The sequence below is a fragment of the Callospermophilus lateralis genome, chromosome 8 (genome assembly GCF_048772815.1).
Source record: "Callospermophilus lateralis isolate mCalLat2 chromosome 8, mCalLat2.hap1, whole genome shotgun sequence".
Lineage (NCBI taxonomy): Eukaryota > Metazoa > Chordata > Mammalia > Rodentia > Sciuridae > Callospermophilus > Callospermophilus lateralis.
In genome coordinates this window covers 18,809,891-18,831,495 of record NC_135312.1, presented here as the reverse complement: position 1 = coordinate 18,831,495, position 21,605 = coordinate 18,809,891, and the positions used below count along the sequence as shown (strand labels likewise).

General features: G+C 35.7%; 1 protein-coding gene across 4 annotated transcripts in view; it reads left to right on the top strand.

Annotated features, from left to right (window-relative positions):
- Window positions 1–21,179, top strand: part of Sepsecs (Sep (O-phosphoserine) tRNA:Sec (selenocysteine) tRNA synthase) — a 35,621-nt gene extending 14,442 nt beyond the window's left edge. For 3 of the 4 annotated variants that reach the window (XM_076864450.2, XM_076864451.2, XM_076864449.2), the window contains 5 exons: window positions 4,284–4,413; window positions 4,547–4,638; window positions 16,170–16,263; window positions 17,819–17,909; window positions 19,278–21,179. In XM_076864450.2, the coding sequence (XP_076720565.1) occupies window positions 4,284–4,413; window positions 4,547–4,638; window positions 16,170–16,263; window positions 17,819–17,909; window positions 19,278–19,584 (714 nt within the window). In that variant the 3' untranslated portion in view covers window positions 19,585–21,179. The remainder of the gene's footprint in view (window positions 1–4,283; window positions 4,414–4,546; window positions 4,639–16,169; window positions 16,264–17,818; window positions 17,910–19,277) is intronic. The other variant, XM_076864452.2, reaches the window with a different exon arrangement.
- Window positions 21,180–21,605: the final 426 nt, after the last annotated feature.

Genomic DNA, 21,605 nt, shown 5'->3' with positions numbered 1-21,605 from the left:
TATTTTATTCAGTTATTTATATGTGGTGCTAAGAATCGAACCTAGTGCCTCACACATACTAGGCAGTTACTCTACCACTGAGCCACAAGTCCAGCCCCAACAGTAATATTTTAAATTTTGTGTTGTGTTTCTCTTTACATGCTTATAAAATTTTTGTAATTAATGATCACTTTAATATTCCTTAACAGTTACTTGAATGTTATTTACTTAGTCAAGAAGTGCCCAGTGTTTTAGTATTCACAATCTGTTTCTGAATATTAGAAAATTTGGTGGCATACCTGAGATTAAGACCTTAAAAGAAACTGAGCTCCATAAAGCTGTACATCATAATGCCCTGCTTTGTCATCATCTCTCTGCATTTATGAGTATTTTACTAACATTTTAACCAGAAGAATAAAACTGTGAGATGAGTGGATGGATTTTTAAAATGCAGATATTGCTTTGTTTTAGATACTGTGTTACCTTTAAAATTGATGTATCTTTAAAAGAAAAAAATAAAAAGCAGTAAATAAACATTCTATTTTCCTCAAATTTGCTTTCATGAAAAAAGACTGTGGCACTGTTACTTTAACCCAAATAAATAAATGGGTCTTATTGAGTGCTGGTTGATTTTTCATGACATTCTAAGTAATTAACGTCAACTTTAATTCATCCAGTAGCTCTTACTGACAGTATATACCACTTACTGCCTGCCCACCATGTGTGTTTAGGCATCCTGCCAGGCTTTTAAAGTTTCTTAACTAATCCTAACAGTTGAAGGTGTGCTTTTTTTTTGTTCCTGTTCTCTACATGAAGAAACAAACTCAGTGGGCTTAAGTGACTTGCTCAGGGTCCCATAGCTGCAAAATAGCCCATCTAGCTCAGTATGACGCTAGAGCCCCATGTTTTTCTTTAAAAAACAAAGTACTAAAGCTGCAAGTCTTTTCTTGAGAAAATATTATTGCAGTAATAAGGCAATCAATGAAGAGTGAGCTATAACTGTTTTAAGAATTTCTTAAAGTATTTTTAGGGAATTCCCCAGAATGACTTAATTCTGAGCAGATCAAGAAATACATTTCTGTTTATATTTGCTAAAGTGACTGATTTGAGTCTCATGGAATATGGATGATGGCAGATTTATGGCAAGTGATACAGTACTGTATCAAGTACACATACAGGATTAATTATTTTAGTCAAATGGATTGTAAACCTCCCAAAGTGTGGGAAACAGCAACTTACTACAAGTTTGAAGTATGTCACTGCCATTCACTCACAGACCTGGTTGTTTGTTGATCAGCAGATGTTTGCTAGGTTCCCACTGATGGGCCAGGCCCTAGGGCGTGTGCTGGTGCTGCAGTTGTGAATACATGGAAATCCTTCCTTCTTGAAACATTCTGATTTTGGAAGCAGGCAGTAGGCAGATATTGAGAAATACTCTGGTATTTGGAAGAGAGGGAAGTCAAATTATATGGAGTGATCCAGAGACCTCTTCAAAAAGTAACCTTCAACTGGAGCCCTGAATGATATGAAAAAGCGAAGAGAGAGTGAGAGAGAGAAAGAAGGGAGAGAGAGATTCCAGACAGAAAATTACAGCAAGTGTGAGACTAGCAAGGAGGCCAGAATGACTAGATCATCATAATGAGGGGAATAGTGGTGGTAGAGATTTGAGATGTATTAAGGATTTGGGATTTTACTTGGGGTATGGCTGTTTGGAAGGTTTGGAGCAGGAGAGTGATGTAGAATGTGGTGAGCAGAATGTAGGATGGCGAGCGTAGAAGGCTGTCGTAGCAGCCCATGTGAAATATGTTGGTGGCTGGGGCCAGAGTATTCTCTGTGCAGGTGATAGGAAATTACTTGATTCAGACATATTTCTAGAATATATTTTTATAAAATATGCTGGTGAATTATATGTAGGATGTGAGAAAATGAGAATTCAGGGCTTCTAGGCTTTTGGTCTGAGTGGCTGGAAGAGAGGAAATGCTATAGGATAATATTCTTTCTTTTAAACAGGGCCTCTTCGTCTAGATTCTGATCCTGCTGGGCATTGATTGCTTGGGGAACCTTCAGTAAGGAGCTTTAGCTGTCAGGATTTGAATCAGAGCGGATCTTGGGCATGTCACTTTAAGTTCATTATGCTTAATTTTGTCATCTGTAAAATAGGCATTATAGTAGCATCTACCTCATATGTTATTGTTCAGGTTAAGTGTGAATTGAATGTAAAGTGCTTAGAGCAGTGTCTGACACACACTAAGCACTCTGTAAATCTGGCAGTTGTTATTTTGTGAACAATTATTTGTTTTATAGGAATAGGTTCTGGCGATAGCAGTAGGGAATAAAATTAAATAAAATATTAATGATTAATATGTCAACTGGAATAGTGTCTGCCGTGTGATAGGTGTTCACACATTTGTTTTATGAATAAATGAGTGAACTAATAAATGGCGGCTCTTTACTTCATAGGCTGTATTCTAGTGTTCCTTACTCCGCTTCAACAGTTCATCCTCCCAGTGTTTTCTCCATCCATCATTAATGGGGGAATAGGGTCCTTAGGCCATTCTTGAGATTGGGTCTGGCCTGCCTGTTTTCTTGCCTCTGAGAGTGCTGTCATTTGAATCCTGCACTTTAGTGATAAAGGGTTCTAGCTAAGTCTGGTGCACTGATTCCTCTCGTACTCCTGCTCTCTGCTGAGGTTCATGTTTCAGGAAGCCTTGGGCAACAATTAAATGGTAATAAAAAGGCATCTCTGTGCCATTTTATTCTTACATGCTGCAACTTGGAGTATTTTTCCATTATTCTATTGGTCTTACATGCTTCCCTCTGTTTTCCTAGGATACAGTGGTGTTCTCTTTAATTACAGTTTGTCGGGGAATTAGAGGTGTAACGGGAAGTTAAGATTTAAACAGTCCCGTGATAGTCTATGTCTAGTTTGCTCCCTTTTCCTGCTTTTGCTGCCTCTCCCTTTTGCCTGGATCTGGTCTCTCTGATTAGGCCAGCTATCTGCACCTTCCATTGTCCCTGAGATATGGAGATGGAGAGGAGGTGTGAAAATGAAGGTCAAATGTGGTTATAATATTAATAGGATTGTAGATTGCAAATACAGATTGAAAATCTGTGCCTACAGATAAAGAAGAAAAAAACGATCTTAGTTGAAATTTAGATAGTATCTTTACTTTTAAGAGGAGAGACTTGAAGCATATTAGACAGAAGGTCACAGACTATGTTGGATGGGAACCAGAACTTAGTTTTATATTTCTAGTAGGTAAATAAATATTCAGTTTTTCTACATTTTCATTTGAAGTTCATTTTGCAGTGGAATGATATTATCTAAGATTATAATATTAGGCAACATGCATTACGTAGAAACATTGCTTGTTAAATTTCCAAGAGGATACATATAAAAGATAGTTAAAATTTGGCTTCTCTCTTGTTTCTGAGTGGCAGTGGGAGCAGAATTTGTTGCTTAAAGTGGTTACAAAGGTATAAGATTGTCCTTGCTTCAAAAAGAGACACTCAACTGTCTGACTGTTTGACAGCTTGGGTAGCTGTAATCCATTAGGTTACAATGGCAGCTCTTGAACGCACAACGGATGTTTAAAACTGCTTAATTGTTGCAAGACTCACTGTAAACATTTATTGTCAAATAAAGGATTGCAGATAAGAAGCATGGGAAAGAGTCCAGTTTTAAGGTGTAAAGCTCTATTTCAGTAAAATTCCTACCTGAACTAATAATGAAAACCTGCCAACTTCACAAGGTTTTTGTGAGAATTGAATGATTAATATGTAAAGTATAAAATACTGCTTAAAAAGAACACCATTTAAAAATTTGGTTTAAGACTTAAAAACATTTTACTGGCACTGTTACAAAAATAATAAAAGTCTCTGACCTGTTTTTTTTTTTTAAAGAGAGAGAGAGAGAGAGAGAGAGAGAGAGAATTTTTTTAACATTTATTTTATTTTAGTTATCAGCGGATACAACATCTTTGTATGTGGTGCTGAGGATCGAACCTGGGCCGCACGCATGCCAGACGAGCGCGCTACCGATTGAGCCACATCCCCAGCCCCTCTGACCTGTTTTTTATTTCTATGCATTGTTTTAATTTTGTATTTTTTAATTAAGGTATAGTTGTATTTATTTATGGTGTATAATATTTTTAAATATGTATGTGTTATGAAGTGGTTAAATCATATAAATTAACATAGCCGTCACGTCACCTACTTAACATTTTTTGTTGTGGTGATTATTTGTTGATAGTTGTTGTTTGTCCTAGCAACTAATATGTAATATTAAATGTTATTTATTCTAGGGTGCTCGGGTTGGTAGAATAGATGCTTTCGTTCAGAGCTTGGACAAAAATTTTATGGTCCCAGTAGGTGGCGCTATAATTGCTGGCTTTAATGATACCTTCATACAGGAAATCAGCAAGATGTATCCAGGTAAATAAGTTATTCTTCAGAAAAGGTAACTAACAAAGCAGAAACCATTTGTATATACACTGCTATAATAAATATTAATCTCCAAAGCTTCCTCTATACCCTCTTTAATGTAATTTGTCCATTCTTATTTTAGGAAGAGCTTCAGCTTCACCTTCTTTAGATGTCCTTATTACTTTGTTATCACTTGGATCAAATGGCTATAAGAGGCTGTTAAAAGAAAGAAAGGTGAGCTTTCCCTTTAGGTGAACTGGAGGGAAAAGGATGACTAGAATAAAAAAGGGCACCAAAATTGAACAACTTCTGTTGTACATCCATCATAAATATGTTAGAGAATCTGTGATTGATGTGTGTGTGTGTGTGTGTGTGTGTGTGTGTGTGTGTGTAAACTATTCACTAGAATAGTGTTCCAAACCATTGGTGTTTTTGCCTATTGGTTCATTCCATTGGGAGTTTAGATATATGATATGGGAATATACTCTTATCTAGATCCACTGTAGGTGGTTTTCAATTAGCCATTGTCATCTGATCTATCCTGATAGTCTGAGGAATATTGGACAAGTGGTTTTACTTTTATTATTTATTTATTTTAGAAAAACTTTACAAGGGGGAATCTTATTTAGTAAAATGAATTTTATTTATCACTTAAAGATAGAGGTTTTAAAGGAAAAATAGAAAAGTCTTCTTTTTAGGTTTTGGAAGCCTAAATACAGTTTAGGTTATGGATGTTAATTTCAGGAGGAAGAACCAGGTCAGAAGTTGGCCAGCTTCTCATACTAAAATAATAAATTTCTCTCTTGCCATTTTTGCAATGCCGAACTCATTGGACGATGTCAACTGTGAGAAGAAAAGTGACATTTATGTTTAAAAACTGGGCTTTGTCTTCAGTACCAAAAACTAGCTTTATTCAGGACAATTCCAGAACCAGACAGTGTTGGCAGAGCAAGTCAGATTAAGGTGTTTTGTTCACCTCCCATTTGGGAGAGCTTAAAGGTCCTGGTACAGGTTTTGTGTATATTTAACTTTCTAGCACTTATTAGCTATTGTAGTCCCTTAGATTTATATTACTACTTTACATAATTTAAAACATTTATATACATGTCTGTAATCTCCAACGTCTTCTAACAGTATTATGATGAATTAATAACAGAAGTTTAAAAATTTTATGCCCTGTTTTACTTTAGTCATCTTTTTCCCACTCATTCAGTCCATGGGCAAGTTGTACTTTTTATTGTGAGGACATTTCTTAAGGTATATCTTGATAGAGGAAAAGATACTCAGGAGTCATTAGGAAAATGCAGATTGAACAGTAAGATACTACTACACAGCTAATGTAAAGTAAACCTGACAGTACAAATGCTGACAAAGATCATGAGCAAATACATCTCTTAGACATTGCTGGTAAGAATGAAAAGTAATACAGCAACTTAGGAGAAACTCTGGCATTTCTTACAAAGTGAAACATAAACTTAGCATATAATCCAGCCGTCTTCTACATATTTCTCTCAAGAGAAATAGAACCTGTTTTCAGATTTGCTATTTCTGACCAGAATCACTATAAACATTCATGTATAGAATTTTGTATAGCTATTCTGTTTGTAATTGCCCAAACCTGAAACAACTGAAATATCATCTGATCAGTAGATAAACAAACTGGTATATCCATACTGAGCAATAAAAAGGAATGAACTACTGATAATGCAACAAAATCATGACTCTGATAAACATTATATAAAAGAAAGAAGCCATACTCAAAATACTACATTTTGTATGGTTTGTTTATATGCTATCCTGGAAAAGGTAAGGAAATATAGGGACAGAAAAAAGATCTGTGGTTACCAAAGGTTAGGGATTAAGGAGGGGGTTTTTTGGCATGATGAAATGTCTTATATCTTGAGAGTGAGTTTCATGGCTCTGTGTATTTGTTAAAATTCATAGAAATGGACACCTGAAATTTTACTTTATTTAAATTATACTTCAATAAATTTGACCAAATTTTTATACAGTAAGAATAAAACTGTGGTTTTATTAACTACCAAAAGGAACATCATAGTCATAGATTGTTGTAGCCAAGAGAAAAGCTCAGATCTTTCAAGGAAATTTCTCCATACATCAGATGACAATTCTTGTTTATGTATGTGTTACACTTATTGGTTTGTCTGAGAGTTTGGTTGTTTCAGATGCCAAAGGTTTTAGCTATCATATAAATTAGTTGTTTAACCTTTGAAAAGTTACTTGAACTTCTAGGTTTTGTTTCCTTATTTATAAAAGAAATATCGATATATCAGGCCACTTTTATTTCTAAAATAATTTAATATAAAGATACTCAGAAGTCATTAGGAAAATGCTTTGGACTTTATAATCACGGGAGACGGTCTAATTAAGTCAGTCAGTATAAGGCACATTGGTAATTTAGAAATCAGACATTTTCTAAGTTTGAAATTTTTCTTTTTAAGATGATGGAGCCTCATATTCATTTCCATCCATCTCAGGCCTCCTTGCCCCAGTGACAAGCCCACTTATAGCATGGTCTAAAGTATGGACAAATGTTTCTGTGAAATGTTTCTTGAAATTTTGTCAGTGAAGTTGAGTGTGGGGTGTTTCATTGAGTAAATACTTAATTCACTGACCAAGAGAGCCTGCTCTTTTGGAGCACATGTTGCACGTGGGGTGATTAGCAATGAGCAAACAACATAAAAGCACAAACTCTAAGGTTTACTTGAAGGTGAATAGTGCTGTAGAAATAAAACAGAGCTCTGGTGACTCTGACATTAAAAGGTCTGGGAAGAGAAAAAGGAACAGTAGAGGGGATTGAGAAGATGCTGTCAGTTGATTAGTAAAACCACCCAAGAGCATGGAGTTCTAGAAGCCAAGTGAAGGGAGGATTTCCAGGAGGAAACTAATACCATGGATCCAGTCAGGGTGAGATTAAGATTTGACCATTTGTTAGAAAAGTTTCTTGTAACATCCTTCTTAGTGTAACTTGGTGCAGGGTTATATTACATACTTTATGGGCATATGAAATACTGACACCTAGTACTGAGCATTTACTATGTGACAAGTGCTCTTCTAAGTGCATTTTCACGTCTTCATTTAATCCTTACAATATCCCTGTGAGGTAAGTTTTATTGTCACCCTCATTTTCTCAGGAAATGGGACAGAGAAGTACTATGAGTGAGATAAATTGTGAAATTAGATTTAATCTAGGCAGTTGGGCCTCTTATTCTCCATATTAACCTTTAGGCTCTACTGCTTTTTTGTATAGTCTAGCCTGCTAGCTGGTAACTGTGTAGCTACATATAGCTATAACTCTGAAGAGTTAGGTCTACTAAAATCTAAAGGAGGCAAAAACAATGAATAAATTTAGCTATTCCAGCCAAAATAAAGTACAGTTATATTTTAGAGGGAATATATGTTATTTGCGTGTGTAGAATTGCTATGCTTGGGCAGCAGCTCCCACTGATGCAGGTAGTCTTGGTGGATCAGTCACGGTGTTCCTTCCTTCTCTTTCATAGCCATGGGCATGTGATGCGGCTAGCTTGGTTCATCAGTAGGTATGTGGAAGATGAGTCCTGCCAGTAAGTTTATAGATCCTCCAGGGATAAAAGGCCTCTTGCTTTGCACATAGCAAGTTTTAAGGATGGTTTTATGATTATCAGCTGCCATGTTTTTGGCTGTGCCAAAAGAGATTTCTTGAGACTAGAGAACATGAGAGGAAAAAGAGAAGTGAATCATTTGAGACTCTGGATCCAGCCATACCTACCTGTAGACAGTTGCTAGATGAACCAATAAGTTCCCTTTTCTGTTTTAAACTAGATTTCCAACACTGATATTTTGATTCTTCCTATATCCTCAACTCCTTGTGTCATTAAGCCATTTGTAATGATTTCAACATGTCACATCTTGTCCCTTTCTGCTACTGTTACTCCCTCACTTACACCCTTATGCTATCCTGGCAGGGTGGCTACAATGGCCTGCTAACTCTTCTCCTGATCCTCAGTTGTGGCTGATTTGTCATGATGACTTTAATTTGCAGTATGACTACATGTCATATTGTAGAGTGATACCAGATTAATATTCTAAAATATAGTTTTCTTCAAGTTACTCTGCTTTAAGTTTCCTGTTGTTTGTAAGACAGAAGTCAGACTCCTTAGCCTGCCATCCTGATTGTTTATAATTTGATCCCACATTTCTTTAGCAGTATTGACCCTGCTTATGCATTATTATTAATTCAAACATTTATGCATAGACCCTAAGGTTAAACTCACAGACAAAATTGAAACAGTTTATACTCTCATGGAAATTATAGTGTAGGGGAAGTCTGGATATTAAATAAACAATTATAGATCTGAGGAGAATTTTGAAAAGAAAAGCAGCATATATGAGAACATCCATTGCAAAGCAACTCTGGAAGACCTCTCTGAAGAGGTGATATCTATTCTGCAAAAGTACAGTTTGTGCTGGGTGTGGTGGCACACACTGGTAATCCCAGTGGCTCAGGAGGCTCAGGCAGGAGGATTGCAAGTTCAAAGCCAGCTTCAGCAATTTAGTGAGACTGTGTCTCAAAACAGCTGGGGATGTGGCTCAGTGGTTAAACGTCCCTGGTACCAAAAAAAAAAAAAATCAGTTTGTACATTTATTTATTAATATTCATGTTGTGTTCGTAAGCTAGCATTGTTGGCCAGCACAACTGTAGAACTTGAAAGGGTATTTTAAACTGTGACTAGAAAGCAAAGTATTGTGAACCCACCAGTGATGTTTTGGATCACTTTGTAAATATTGGTTTTCTTTTAGGGTAGATTCAGATTCAGTAGGTCTGGAGTAGGGCTCAGACAGCTGCATTTTAAACAGATTTCCCTCCTGTGATGCACACCCAAATTATAAACCTGTTGTTTTAGGGCATATACAGGTCATTTGTATGTATGATAGAAACTTGGAAACACACAGTGTCACAGCATTTTAATACTTATATAGATAATAGTTTATGGCATTTTAGATAGACCACTTAATTATCCTAAATATCAAAGCTCGAAAATGTAACTTGTTATCTATTTTATCTTCTACAGTATTTTTTCTTAGTTACTTTTGTTTTATATTTATTATTTGGCAAATTTCGCTAAGATTTAGTTTCAAACGAAATAAGTGGAATATATTTTTCCTGATAAGAACATTTTACAGTTTTAATCATTTTTAAAATACACTGTATCATATAGATAGCTTTTAAAATCTTTAAAAAATCCTTAAAATGACTTTTACATGCTGTCATTTTAAAATGCTAAATATGCATGCTGTTTAGTATTTCTTGCTTTTGTTCTTGAATTTAAATTGTGAATAATAGTATGAAATACTTGTGTAATATATATAAACCTTGAGTAATTTTGTATTAAAATTATTTAATTAGCACATTAAAGTGATAGTTTGAGTGCACATGTCTAAAAATCTGCCATTATTTGAAATGAAATGCCTAACTTGGTTACTCATCAAGTAATCCAGGTGATCTGGTAGACTAGTGCCACCATGGAGTTTGCCATTTGTCCCTCTCTCCTTAGCATCCTTTATGTGATATATAGTAGATGCTCATCAGATGCTTAATAACAAGTAGATGCTTGTTAAGTGAACTGGCAAAGAGTTTTTGGGACACCTGAGTGGAATATTGCTTAGTTGTCCCTTGTTTTACACAGAGGAAGTATTTCATTGCTTATATGGACCTAGGTAAACTGCTTGAAAGAAATGAGTTAAATGGTGTTTAACAGACATTGTACCTCTGGGCATAGTATCTCCTGCCTACTTTTCTCATTTCAGGATTTTAGAATTGTTGATGTGTTAGGGATGTTCTGTCACCTTCTTGAAACCGTAAGAATTTCTTTTATGTCTTGGTTCTTTTGTCTTTTCATATTTAGGGTTTGACTTTTAAACATTCAGCTATTCAGTGGTACCCAGTGTGTGTACAGTTTGCTTAGCATGAGAGAAAATGCTCTTGCTTTGAGAAGGACCTGCAAGAATCCTTGAGGATTCTACTGAGGGACCCAGCAGGCATCGCAGCTCAGCTTTTCGTGGACTTTCTTCTTTGTTATCATTGAGTAAACACTATGGGAGGGATTTCATGTTCAAGTGGTATTCATGGATTGGATGACTTCATCTCAGATGTCAAGAGGTAACCTGTTTATAACACTTAGAGCTTTGTTTTTTTCCTTTTATCTAGATACAGGTAGTAGAGTAGAATAAATAGGGACAGGACAAGAACATCACTGTCACTCCTGTGTGTTAGCACACATCTAGAGGAGATCTGTCAGGTAATGTTAGGGTTGGGGGTTTGGTGCTGGGGATTGAACCCAGGTTCTCATGCATCTTAACCATGTGCTCTACCACTGAGCATCATCCCAGCCCCAGTTTTTGTTTTTATCCTGAAAGCTCTTGAGACTAAGGTAAAAGTAGGTGGGCAGGGAACTGAGGTTTGTATGAATGTCTGCTGTATGTCAGCAACTGTGCTAGGTTGATTATATTCGTTATTTCCAGTAATACACCACAAGTTATTGAGGTAAGACTATCCCCATTTTACACATGAAATTGTGGCTAGAGGGGTTCAGCACTTGCCCAGGGACTGAGCACAGAGCTGAGTACCAGATCTGCTGTGGAGACTGAGGTCTGGTGATGCACCAGCCCTCGCGCTTGCTTTCTCACCACTGTCTTCTCCCAATTGCAGTCACCTGTTCAGTGCCCAGGGAGTGATCGATCACTCCAAGCAAGGTATTGAGCCATAAGATGATGATTGATCTTGTGACCTTCCTACTCTGTCTAGTGGAGGTATTAAAAACCTCAAAGCCTCTCTAATGTAATAATTGGTTTTATTTAAACTTCTATGTGTAGAATTTATTTAGAACGGATTATCTATAGGAGTAGTTTTCTAAGTGTTAAAATACTTGTTTGAGAACTGTTGTTATAAATAAAACTTAGCTCTTTAACAACTTCATTCAATAGGTAGGTCTTTCTTTTGAAAAATGTGGATGTCCTCCATAAACCATAATTGCATATATGTAGCATAAATATTGTTTCTTTATTGGATTTGTTGCAGAAATAAAACCTCTTTGTGTATAAATGGACTTGGTTTTGAACTGTGAAAATTTAATCGTGATAGTTTATTGGTTCAGCTCTGGAGAAGCTGAGGCAAAGCTATTTTGCTCCAGCCAGAGCTATTTATATACCATCACTGTGAGCTCCTTTTTATATTATTGGTGTTATGCCTACTAAAAAAAGGAGTGTTAAAGGAAAACTTCGCATTTCTTTTTATTCTGTGCCCTTATTCACCACAATGATATTTTTAGAGGTTATTTCATCTAGCTATCTCTCTTCAGGAAAGGCTTTATCTTTTTCACAGTAGAGACAGACAAGAACTCAGCTTGAAGCCATTTCTTCTCAAGCTTTCCTTTTTGAAGGGTGAAAGGATCAGAGAAAGTGGGACTTTGTGTGCGAATTGAACCTCTTTGCCCTTAGGCCCTTCCTGAGCAGCACATCTGCTTCATTGAGGCGAGAGATGACCAGGAGTTTTAGTGGAAAAGACAACTTTAAGGAAAGAGGTTAAAATTTAAGAGACTGTTTCTTTTGAGTTTTTCTATGCAAAAAGAAAGATCTGGCTTAGAAGTTTATCCTCACTTTGTTTTGCTTCCAGAGGAAACCATTATTCTGCTTAGCTTTCCTTTTATAAAAGTGCTTTGCTGAACAGGGCAGGCAGGTAATCATTTATTGTTGCAAACATCTGCTGAATTGGCCAAGTACAGAAGAAGAATGACAGCCGAATGGCTGCTTCAGAGGCTAGAATTTGTGAGCTGAAGCTTGGAGGACAAACTAAGTTCCAAGGGAGCACCAGATACAACCTCAGTGTCCTGTAACAGAGCAGAATTTGGAAACATGAGTAAATTTGCAGCTCTAAAAGTAGTACAGTTAAATATCCAAAGGTGTCAGATTTCAGGCCTGGATATGAAGCCTCAACCATTTGAGCAGTGTTTTTGCCTCAGAGGCAAGCCCTTGCAGATTCTTGGCACTGGCCAGCCATGGACAATAGTACATCACATTTAGTACTGTTTGCCTCAAATATGGACATCAGTGAGTGAGAAAATCTACCTGCAGTGTCTTCCATCCATGTGTTCAGGTCATCGACGAGATGTTATACTAGACATCAGGTTTCTGTTTTGATTTATTATTCGTTCTAGGAGATAATGAAATAATATCTGAAGTACCATTTTTATTTTATCCTAGAACATGAAACAGTATGTTTCAAAAGACATCATCACTTGAGACCCTTTCCTTTAATATTTAGCTGTTACGCACATCTTTGGATTATGGGGAGGGATAGTCTGGATGTCGGGTTTCATGACTGCAAATCAGCTTGCAAAAGGCCATATGAAAGATAATGCTTAATATAATTCAACTTATTTTCCATTAACATCTTGAACTATGGTGTAAGTTTTGTATTTTTATTCTAGAAATATAGCTGACATTAGCATTTAGGCATACAGTTCAGTTTATCTCTAGTGAAAGTCTTTTAAAATTGTTATATACAGCACAAAGGACATAGAAAATCAATAATATTTCATTTCTTTTAAGTAAGAACCTTCTATATACATTTGCTTGGGTTGCTTATAAATTTCTTCCTTTACAGAATATTTTGTAATAAATGTCAGTTATGGATTTAATCGTAGCAAAAAATAGTGCAGGTTCTATAGTACCTTTAATATATCAGGTAAAAAACTGCTTAGCTAAGTATTAGTGTAGTAGAATAGTACAATTTCCTAAAAGATATTTTTTAAATGTAGTGATATTAAAAGGAGAGCATTTAGGACCTTAGTACATGGAATATTGTAGAATTCAATGCATTGTACCTTTAAAATATTTAAAGCTTCTTTGTTTATTGGTTTGCCGATCATAACCCTTTACACAGTTTAGAGATACTATAAATATTTTCTGTTGAATGTAAACTTGACTTGAAAATACTCTTCTTTTTTAATTTAATTACTCTCATACTAGTATGATTTGGTTACCTCAATGTTATCTTTGTAGTCTGAAGAATTGTAATATTAGTTATAGTTAAAATTGAATTCTGGCAGTATTATCAATTGATGGAACTGGCTAAAATTAATTTATTAGAGTATTAGAAATTGAACATTGGGCAAATTCAGTTTTTTAATAGTCATGTATGCATCAGTAAGTTTAAAAGCACACTCTAGGGGGTTACTAAGGAAACAGTTCCTATTTTTTTCAGAAATAGTTAATTCAATACAAACTAAGTACTCATTAACTTCCTCTTAATCTACAAATGTGACCACATTGGTGTTTAATGTGGTAACCTAGCCAGATAGAATGATATTTTAAATTGGTCTTTACCACTAAAATATATAAACTGGAGAAAACTTTGCTTCATTAATAAATGCTTAAGGATAAATGAAAGGCGGAGGTGGTTTTGGTGTTGGAAGGGACACACACAGTGGTCTGAAAAGGATATTTCCCAGCTGTCAGATTTGTTTCTGCTTAAGAGAGATTGATGAATTTGAGAATAAGGGAGAATTAGATGCAGATTAAGACTTCAGTGAATAATAATAGATGAATAAGATCAGCATTTAATAGCTAAATGAAAACATGTGACTGTGTTAATAAAAAATATACAAAGCACTTAAATTAGTGACCTAGGTACTTTATAGTAGTTGAAAATATATAAGTGAAACCCAGGAATTCTACCTTTTGTTAAGACTCACATGGTACTGAAAAATTATGAATTGTTCCAATTGCTTTAAAAACTGTTGACATATTGTTTCCATTTAAATATTTTATATTTCACCTTCTGAAGGAGTTTGGAATATTGGTGTAAGGAGGAACCAAGAAATCTTTATCTAAGAAAAGATGCCTATAACATTTTTTCCCATTTCTGAGAATAATATTTGCCTCCTTAAATATTTCTCTATACTTTTCTTAATGGCAAAAGAGAAAGTCTTATCACATGTAATAGTAATAATTACTGATAGCTTCATTAAGTGTGGCAGTTGTAGATGTTAACCTGTTTTAGAATTAATCTTTATAAAGTATCCTAAAATTTAAGAATGATTTTTGTCTTATTATATTTTAGGTGAGAATATAAAATGCACACTCTTGACAAGGGTAAAATGTTTGTGGTCATAAATAGACTTACTAATAATTGGAAGGAATTTTCCTATTCTTTTAATTTTTACCTAATAAAAGATGGAGTTAGTCATCCAGGTGCTTAGGCATGAAAAAGGCCTTTTGGGGCCCAGCCAGAGTATCTAACTCTTAGATAAGAGTTCAGACAGAAGAAGTTCTTATGGCCTTTGAGGTTGCAGAGGTGTGATTTCCTGCTGTCTCCTCTTGGGTACTCTGTTGGCTTTGGCTGTTTGGTGTATCTTTCAAGTTCATGTGATTTTAACTGTGGATGTAGGACCAGTGCAAATGGGTTGATTCACCTGCAGATGTACTTGGGCAGGTTTTCATTTGAACACCTGTCCCAAGGCCATATGAAGAAAGCAGAGTAAAATTTTGGTTCAAATAATTGCCAACTTAAAATTTATTTTTAAGTATTTGTTTGTCCCACTTTATTTGGGACATTCTACACTAACAAGACAGACATTTTTATTATATTTTCAGCTATGGGATATCAGTTTACTTTGGACTAGGACAATTTTTAACTTTATGTGATTTAAAGGAAATACTTTTAAGGCTGAGGTCAGTGGTAGAACACTTGCCTAGTGTGTCTGAGGCCTTGGGTCCAATCCCTAGCATCACAAAAACAGCAAACAAAAAACAACCCACCACCATGGTAACCTCACTTCACTTGCCTCTTAAGTTGCCTACTACAGCCTGGCATATTTCTCTTGGTATTGAGGAAATAGTGGAAAAAGCTCGTACTTCCAAGGAGTTTTTCCATTCTGATAGGGAGTAATAGGCAATATTCAAATAAGCAAATAAATGAGATAATTTTAGATTGTAGTAAGTATGGTGAAGAAAACAAAATAGGTAATAGTATTAAGGGAGATTGGGAATTGAGGGTGGGGAAAGTTGAGCTATTTTAATAAAGAAGTAACAAAGGAAGGTCTCCTTAGGATGTGACAAAAGGTTTTGGGCCACTTAAGGAGTTATCTGGGAAATGTGGGGAGAGCAAATAATAAAGGTCAGACAGGAAAGGGTTGCAAAGGAGGATGGTGGACGGTGGAGTGGGATGACAGTCACTGGGTTGGGTATGTTGCTGGGTTACATCATGTGGGGCCTTGGAGTTGAGAGTGGTGTTTTTATGATTATAGGAGAAAGTCATGAGAGGAATGGTGGGAACTAGTTTATGCATTTGAAAGCCACTCTGGCTGTGTATAGAGAAGATTGTAGGGGGTGGGGGGCAGAGGAGTAAGCAGAGAAGCCACATGGACTCTTCTGCCATGTCAAGGGGTGGAGTTGATTGGGTGCTAGACTAGAGTAGGTACCTCTGGAGGTTCTGAAGAGATGGATTTGGTATGGGCAGGTCATAGCCCCAGGGCAGGAAGGGGGCTGGGATTTTTTGTTTTGTTTTGTTTTTGTTTTGCCTTTACCTAAATCCTATGGTTTATGATGGTTATGGCAGCTTTGAATCTCATTATATGTGGCAAGGGAGGGCACATAATGAAGTAATTTATAGCACACACTTCATACACTCAGATTTCGTATTAATACAACTAATGAGTTGCAATATTTATTCGATTTGTTTTAAATTTGATGTTTTTTTATTGCAGGAAATGTTTTCATATTTGTCCAGTCAACTAAAGAAGTTGTCAGAAGCCTACAGTGAAAGATTATTGCAGACACCTCACAATCCCATTTCATTAGGTAATTTTTTTCCTTAAAAAAAGAAAATCCCTACTTCTTATCCTTCCTTAGGAAGAAATCGGTCTTTACAGCAAAAGAACTCTTTTTGTCTATATGCTATTTTGAATTTATGGCAGTATTAATTCGTAAATTTAAAAAATTTAACCTTTACAAATGCTTTAATTATTTCAAAAATAAAATCTATCCACTGAATCAGGATCAGTGAATCCTTTTTATCACTATAATACTTATAGTGAATATACATAAAGTAATAATTTAAGTCTTGCTTCTAACCAAAATACCTTGGTCACTAGTAATAACTCTAAATAATTAACACTTTCTCCAGGATTGGGGGTGAAGCTCAGTGGTGAAGCACTTGTCTAGTATAACAGAATCCTTGAGTTTGATCCCCGGTACCACAGACTTAAATAAATAAGTAAAACTCTCTCCACTTAGCGATATCAACATATCAGAAATTAAATTTTTTCTTATTATTTTAAAAATGTTTTTACTTAAGAGAAATCTGTATTTAGCTTACGTAGCGTGCGTGTGTGTGTTTGTATCTATCTATCCATCTATCTATTTTTTGTACCAGAGATTGAACCCAGAAGCACTTTACCACTAAGTCACATCCCTAGATCTTCTTTATTTAGAGACAGGGTCTCACTGTGTTGCTTGGGTCTTGCTAAGTTGCTGAGGCTGACTTTAAACTCACAATCCTCCTCAGGCCTCAGCCCCCTGAGCTGCTAGGATTACAGGCTGTGCCGCCATGCCCAGCTTAATCTGTATAAAGAAAAAATGGTAATATAGAATTATGCATTTAACTAACAAACTTCATAATTACCCCTTTAATTAGTGAATATATATGTATATTTATATAGCATAGTAGTATGGAAAGTGAATCATTTGCAACTGCAGCCTTTTTAAGAATAGGCTTCTGTGGAAAACCTTTGTGGGCACCAACATAATATTATCCCAATCCCTTGCTGGTAGGCAGAAGCTGGTTTGGGATATCAGAATATCAATTCTGCTGTGTTCTAGCCTCTCATCAGTTTTTCCCCTATCTCTAAAATAGAGATAATTGTCCCTCACATGCAAAATTGTTAAAATTGGTCAAGGTTATGTTTGTAAAGTATCTAGTAAGTCAGCCTTCAGGCATGTCCACAGTTTACCCCCATACTCTCAGAAGGATCATTTCCATAAGAAGTTGATCTTACAATCTTAAATATGTACTAAACAATCTCCCATATTCTCATTTTATAAGTTATTAAAACTTGGATGAGTTTGAATAAACAACCATTACTAATCTTGTCATTGCATCATCTATTGAGTTGGAAAAACTCACTTTTGGGGAAGGCAATGTGGAAATTCTGTTCCTGATTGTGACCATATTAATTCACATAAAACTATGTTTGTCTGATATTCAAACAAATCCCTTATTAAGTGCATTTTAAAGTGATGTGCCACTTGACAGACACTGAATAAGAAGTAATTTTTTTTTTGTTTTTTTTGGGGGGGGTTTTTTTTGGGTGCTAGTAAACCAGAGCTTACAGGGATGTTTTTTTTTCATTCTCAGCTGTGACACTTAAGACACTAGATGAACACCAGGATAGAGCTGTCACTCAGCTTGGCTCAATGCTTTTTACCAGACAGGTTTCTGGAGCCAGGTAAGAGTAATTTTTTAAAAGATATTTAGGATATTTAATGGCTTTTCCAAGCTAAGTCTAACAAAATACTTTTCTTACAGTAGCCCCCCCAAAATATATGCTAAACTATGCCTGAGAATTCATTATGTACTCAAAGAATGATGAGATAGAGAATCTGTAAGAATAGTAGTTGCACCTGAAGACTTTCTAGGCTTGAAATAGTCCCAGAAAGATATGAATCTTGTTTAATAGTATATAGAAACAGTTTCATTCTTCTCTCTACAGTTTTTTGCCTATTTCCTTTGTTAGATGATTTTTCATTGATATCAAATATGATATTAGAAATAAGTCATTACTAAGTTCAAGTGAAATTTTGCTAAAGAAATGGCTGTTTCCTAAACTAAAAAGATTATAGAATTCTTGCCTAAGTACTGCCTTGGAAACATGTACTTTTTTCTCTAATATATACTTAGCATGAAAATGAATCTCATTTAGCGTGATAAATTTGTTGAAGTCAGAGAAAAATAATAAGTATCTTGCTCTAAATGCTTTTCTTCACATACTTCTGTTAAAGAATTTCACTCTGACTACCAGAGGGTAGAAATTTCACATCAAAGGACAGCTTTTTTGAAAAAAGAAAATCTTAGATTAATTTAGCTTATACTTTGATAAATTCTTATCTGTATGCAATAAAGTTTTGACAAATGCTTTTTCCAAAATGTTTTTCTTGACCTGACTTTCAGTATTGCTGGTATTTGTCTTTATATTTAGGCTGATCTTAATTAATTGACTTCTTAAAAAAAAAAAAAAGGTAAAAGATTAGAAATCTGCTTTTATCTTCGTATGCCTGTGATGTCAAGCTTAGCAAATGCCTGGGCCAGAGCTCAGTATTGCAGTTTGCTGATCTGCACCCCATTGTAAGTGGTTACAGCATTTCTTCTGGCTCCTTGCTATAAACCTCTGTATTGCATAGCACTGATCAGATAGTTGAAATTTTAGTTTGTTGATTTTTTTGAGGGGACACACTACAGTTAAAGTGGTTGGACTTAAAGTGTCTATGTATGAGTTCAAATTCCAGATTTGGCACAAAAACAATTTGCTTTCTTTTTCTACTTTGAAGATGTAAAAATGTTTGAGATTCCTAGAGCTTGTTGTTCTTTTATAGATGATAAATAAATGGTAATCATCAGGCAGGACTTTTTAATGTAAAATAGCAGTGTATTATATAATTTCATTTTAAGGCTGACAATCCGTTTGCATAGGCCATGATTTATGGCTGTTTTTAAGCCTCTTAATAGATGAACGGCTTAGTAAGACAAATATCTTGTTTATGGGTGACATTCTGTTAACATCACCAGACATTAAATTGATAAATCTTCTCCCTTTCAGGGTTGTGCCTCTTGGGTCTGTGCAAACTGTGAGTGGCTACACTTTCAGTGGCTTTATGTCCCATACAGATAATTACCCTTGTGCTTACCTCAATGCTGCAGCAGCCATCGGGATGAAGATACAGGACGTGGACTTGTTCATAAAAAGACTTGACAGATGTTTAAAGACACTAAGGAAAGAAGGAAAGAAGGACATCGATGTATCTGTAGTTGACAATTATGACAAAACTAAAGATGTGGATATTGAAGAAATGGCTTTAAAACTAGATAATGTACTTCTTGATACGTATCAGGATACTTCTTCATGATGTGTGAAATGTTTCTTTTTGATAATTTGAAAGAAATGGTATGGCTACAGTACATAAAGGCAGTTTAAAGAAAAGAACTGAAATTTTTGAATTGAGAATTTTATAGAGAATATTCAGTTGAGGACTAGACTGTGTCTGAGTTAGCTCTTGATGGTTGCTGTTTTTTATTTTTAGACTGCCTCAATCTTTTTGATTCTTGACAGGTTAAAATATGCAATTAGCATTTTTATAATTGTTAGAATATTTGTCAATGAAGCATCATGGTTCAGATAATTCATAGAAATATAATCACTGTAAAATCACCTCTAATTCTCTTTGAAACATAGAGTGCTTCTTCCTAACCATTCTCCAGTATTCACAAATCACTTACATTTCTGATCATACAGAATCTCTAATGCTGCTGTTATTGAACCTTCCCTCAGGTGTCACAGCGTGCCTGTAAGAGACCTTATCAAAGGAGCAGAGGCAAGATGTAAACTTCCATTTAGATGCCAGAGCAGCAGTTCTCAACTGGGGATGATTTGCTTATATCTAAGCAATGTTTAGGGACATTTTTGATTGTTGCAGCTGGTGGGATATTATTGACATTTGGTGGGAGAGGCCATGGGTGCTGCTCAGTATCCTGTAATGCATCAATTCCTGGAACAGAATTAACCAGTCTAAGAGGTCAGTGATGCTGAAGTTGAGACACAATACTATGAAATCCTCAAATGTAGAGGAGTTTTCCATAACAACCTTAGTTATGCAGTAGTTACAGTCATGTGCTGCATGACGACAGCAAGGGACTACATGTTAGATAGTAGTTCCATAAGATTATATTACATAGTGACATCATATCCATTTTGGGGTTTTTTTGGTGGTACTGAGGATTGAGCCCAGAGGCACTTTTCCACTGAGCTACATCTCCAGCCCTTTTCATTTTTAATTTTGAAACGGGTTCACTAAATTGTTGGAGATGGCCTTGAACTTGTGATCCTCCTGCCTCAGCCTCCTGAGTCACTGGGATTACAAGAGTATTCCACCAAGCCCACAACCATCTTGGTTTGTGTAACTATTACTTTCATGTTCACTTAACAGCTCCACTAATGATCTCAGACCGCATCTCCATCTTTAAGCAACACATGACTGTCCTCCAAGAAGCTAGATCTAGAAATTTTATCAACTATACTGCATAGAGAACCTTAAGTGATAACTAGGGTAATGAGTTCTAAACATGTCATTATAAATTGTTCTTTATGGAACTTGCACATTTTTCCATTTGGGCAAGTGAAAACTTTATTTCACTTGCTGTTTTTGCTTTAAACAAAATTGTATATTGATTAGTTTGCTCAGGTGTGTGCTCAGCCACCATCAAGATTGGCTAACCAAGGGTATTTTGTAACATATTTTTGCTAGGGAGGTAAAAATTATGTTGTATGATAAATGGATGTATTACTCTTTCCTGTGGTCATATGCTCATATTCTGAGTCTAAAATTCCAGATTTATTGACTAACAATGATTTTTATTAATTTTAAGAAATTGATTAATGTCTCATAGCCTAAGGAGTTGGTGAAGCCTCTGAATACACTACCTTGCCAAGGCCATGTTTCCCAAAACCTGCTCTGTGAAGCATTTTTTCAATTGAGAGATGCTGGGGGAGGGGTGTGGGGGGACGTGGAGGGGGGAAGGTCCTGTAGACAAATTTATTTGGGAAACACTTTTGCAGACCTGCTCATGGCATATTGAAAGCTCTAGAAAACTCCTTTAGTAAAGATTAATTCAGTTTGACTATGTCCTAATCCAAAGAGAAACCTGTTTTTAAAGTAAGATACTACTTATTAACATCCCCTTCAGCATACATTCAAACTACAGTGGGAGACACTGTGTTGACTCACAGGTTGTAGTTTTCCTGATTTGGTGATGTCAACTGTTCGAGAAAGTTTCCTGGTATGTTGGTGATGTGTGCATTATCTTAGATCCTTTTAAACACGAACTTGGGCAGAGACCACTCCCTTTAATGTCTAAGTCAGAATGCTTCAGA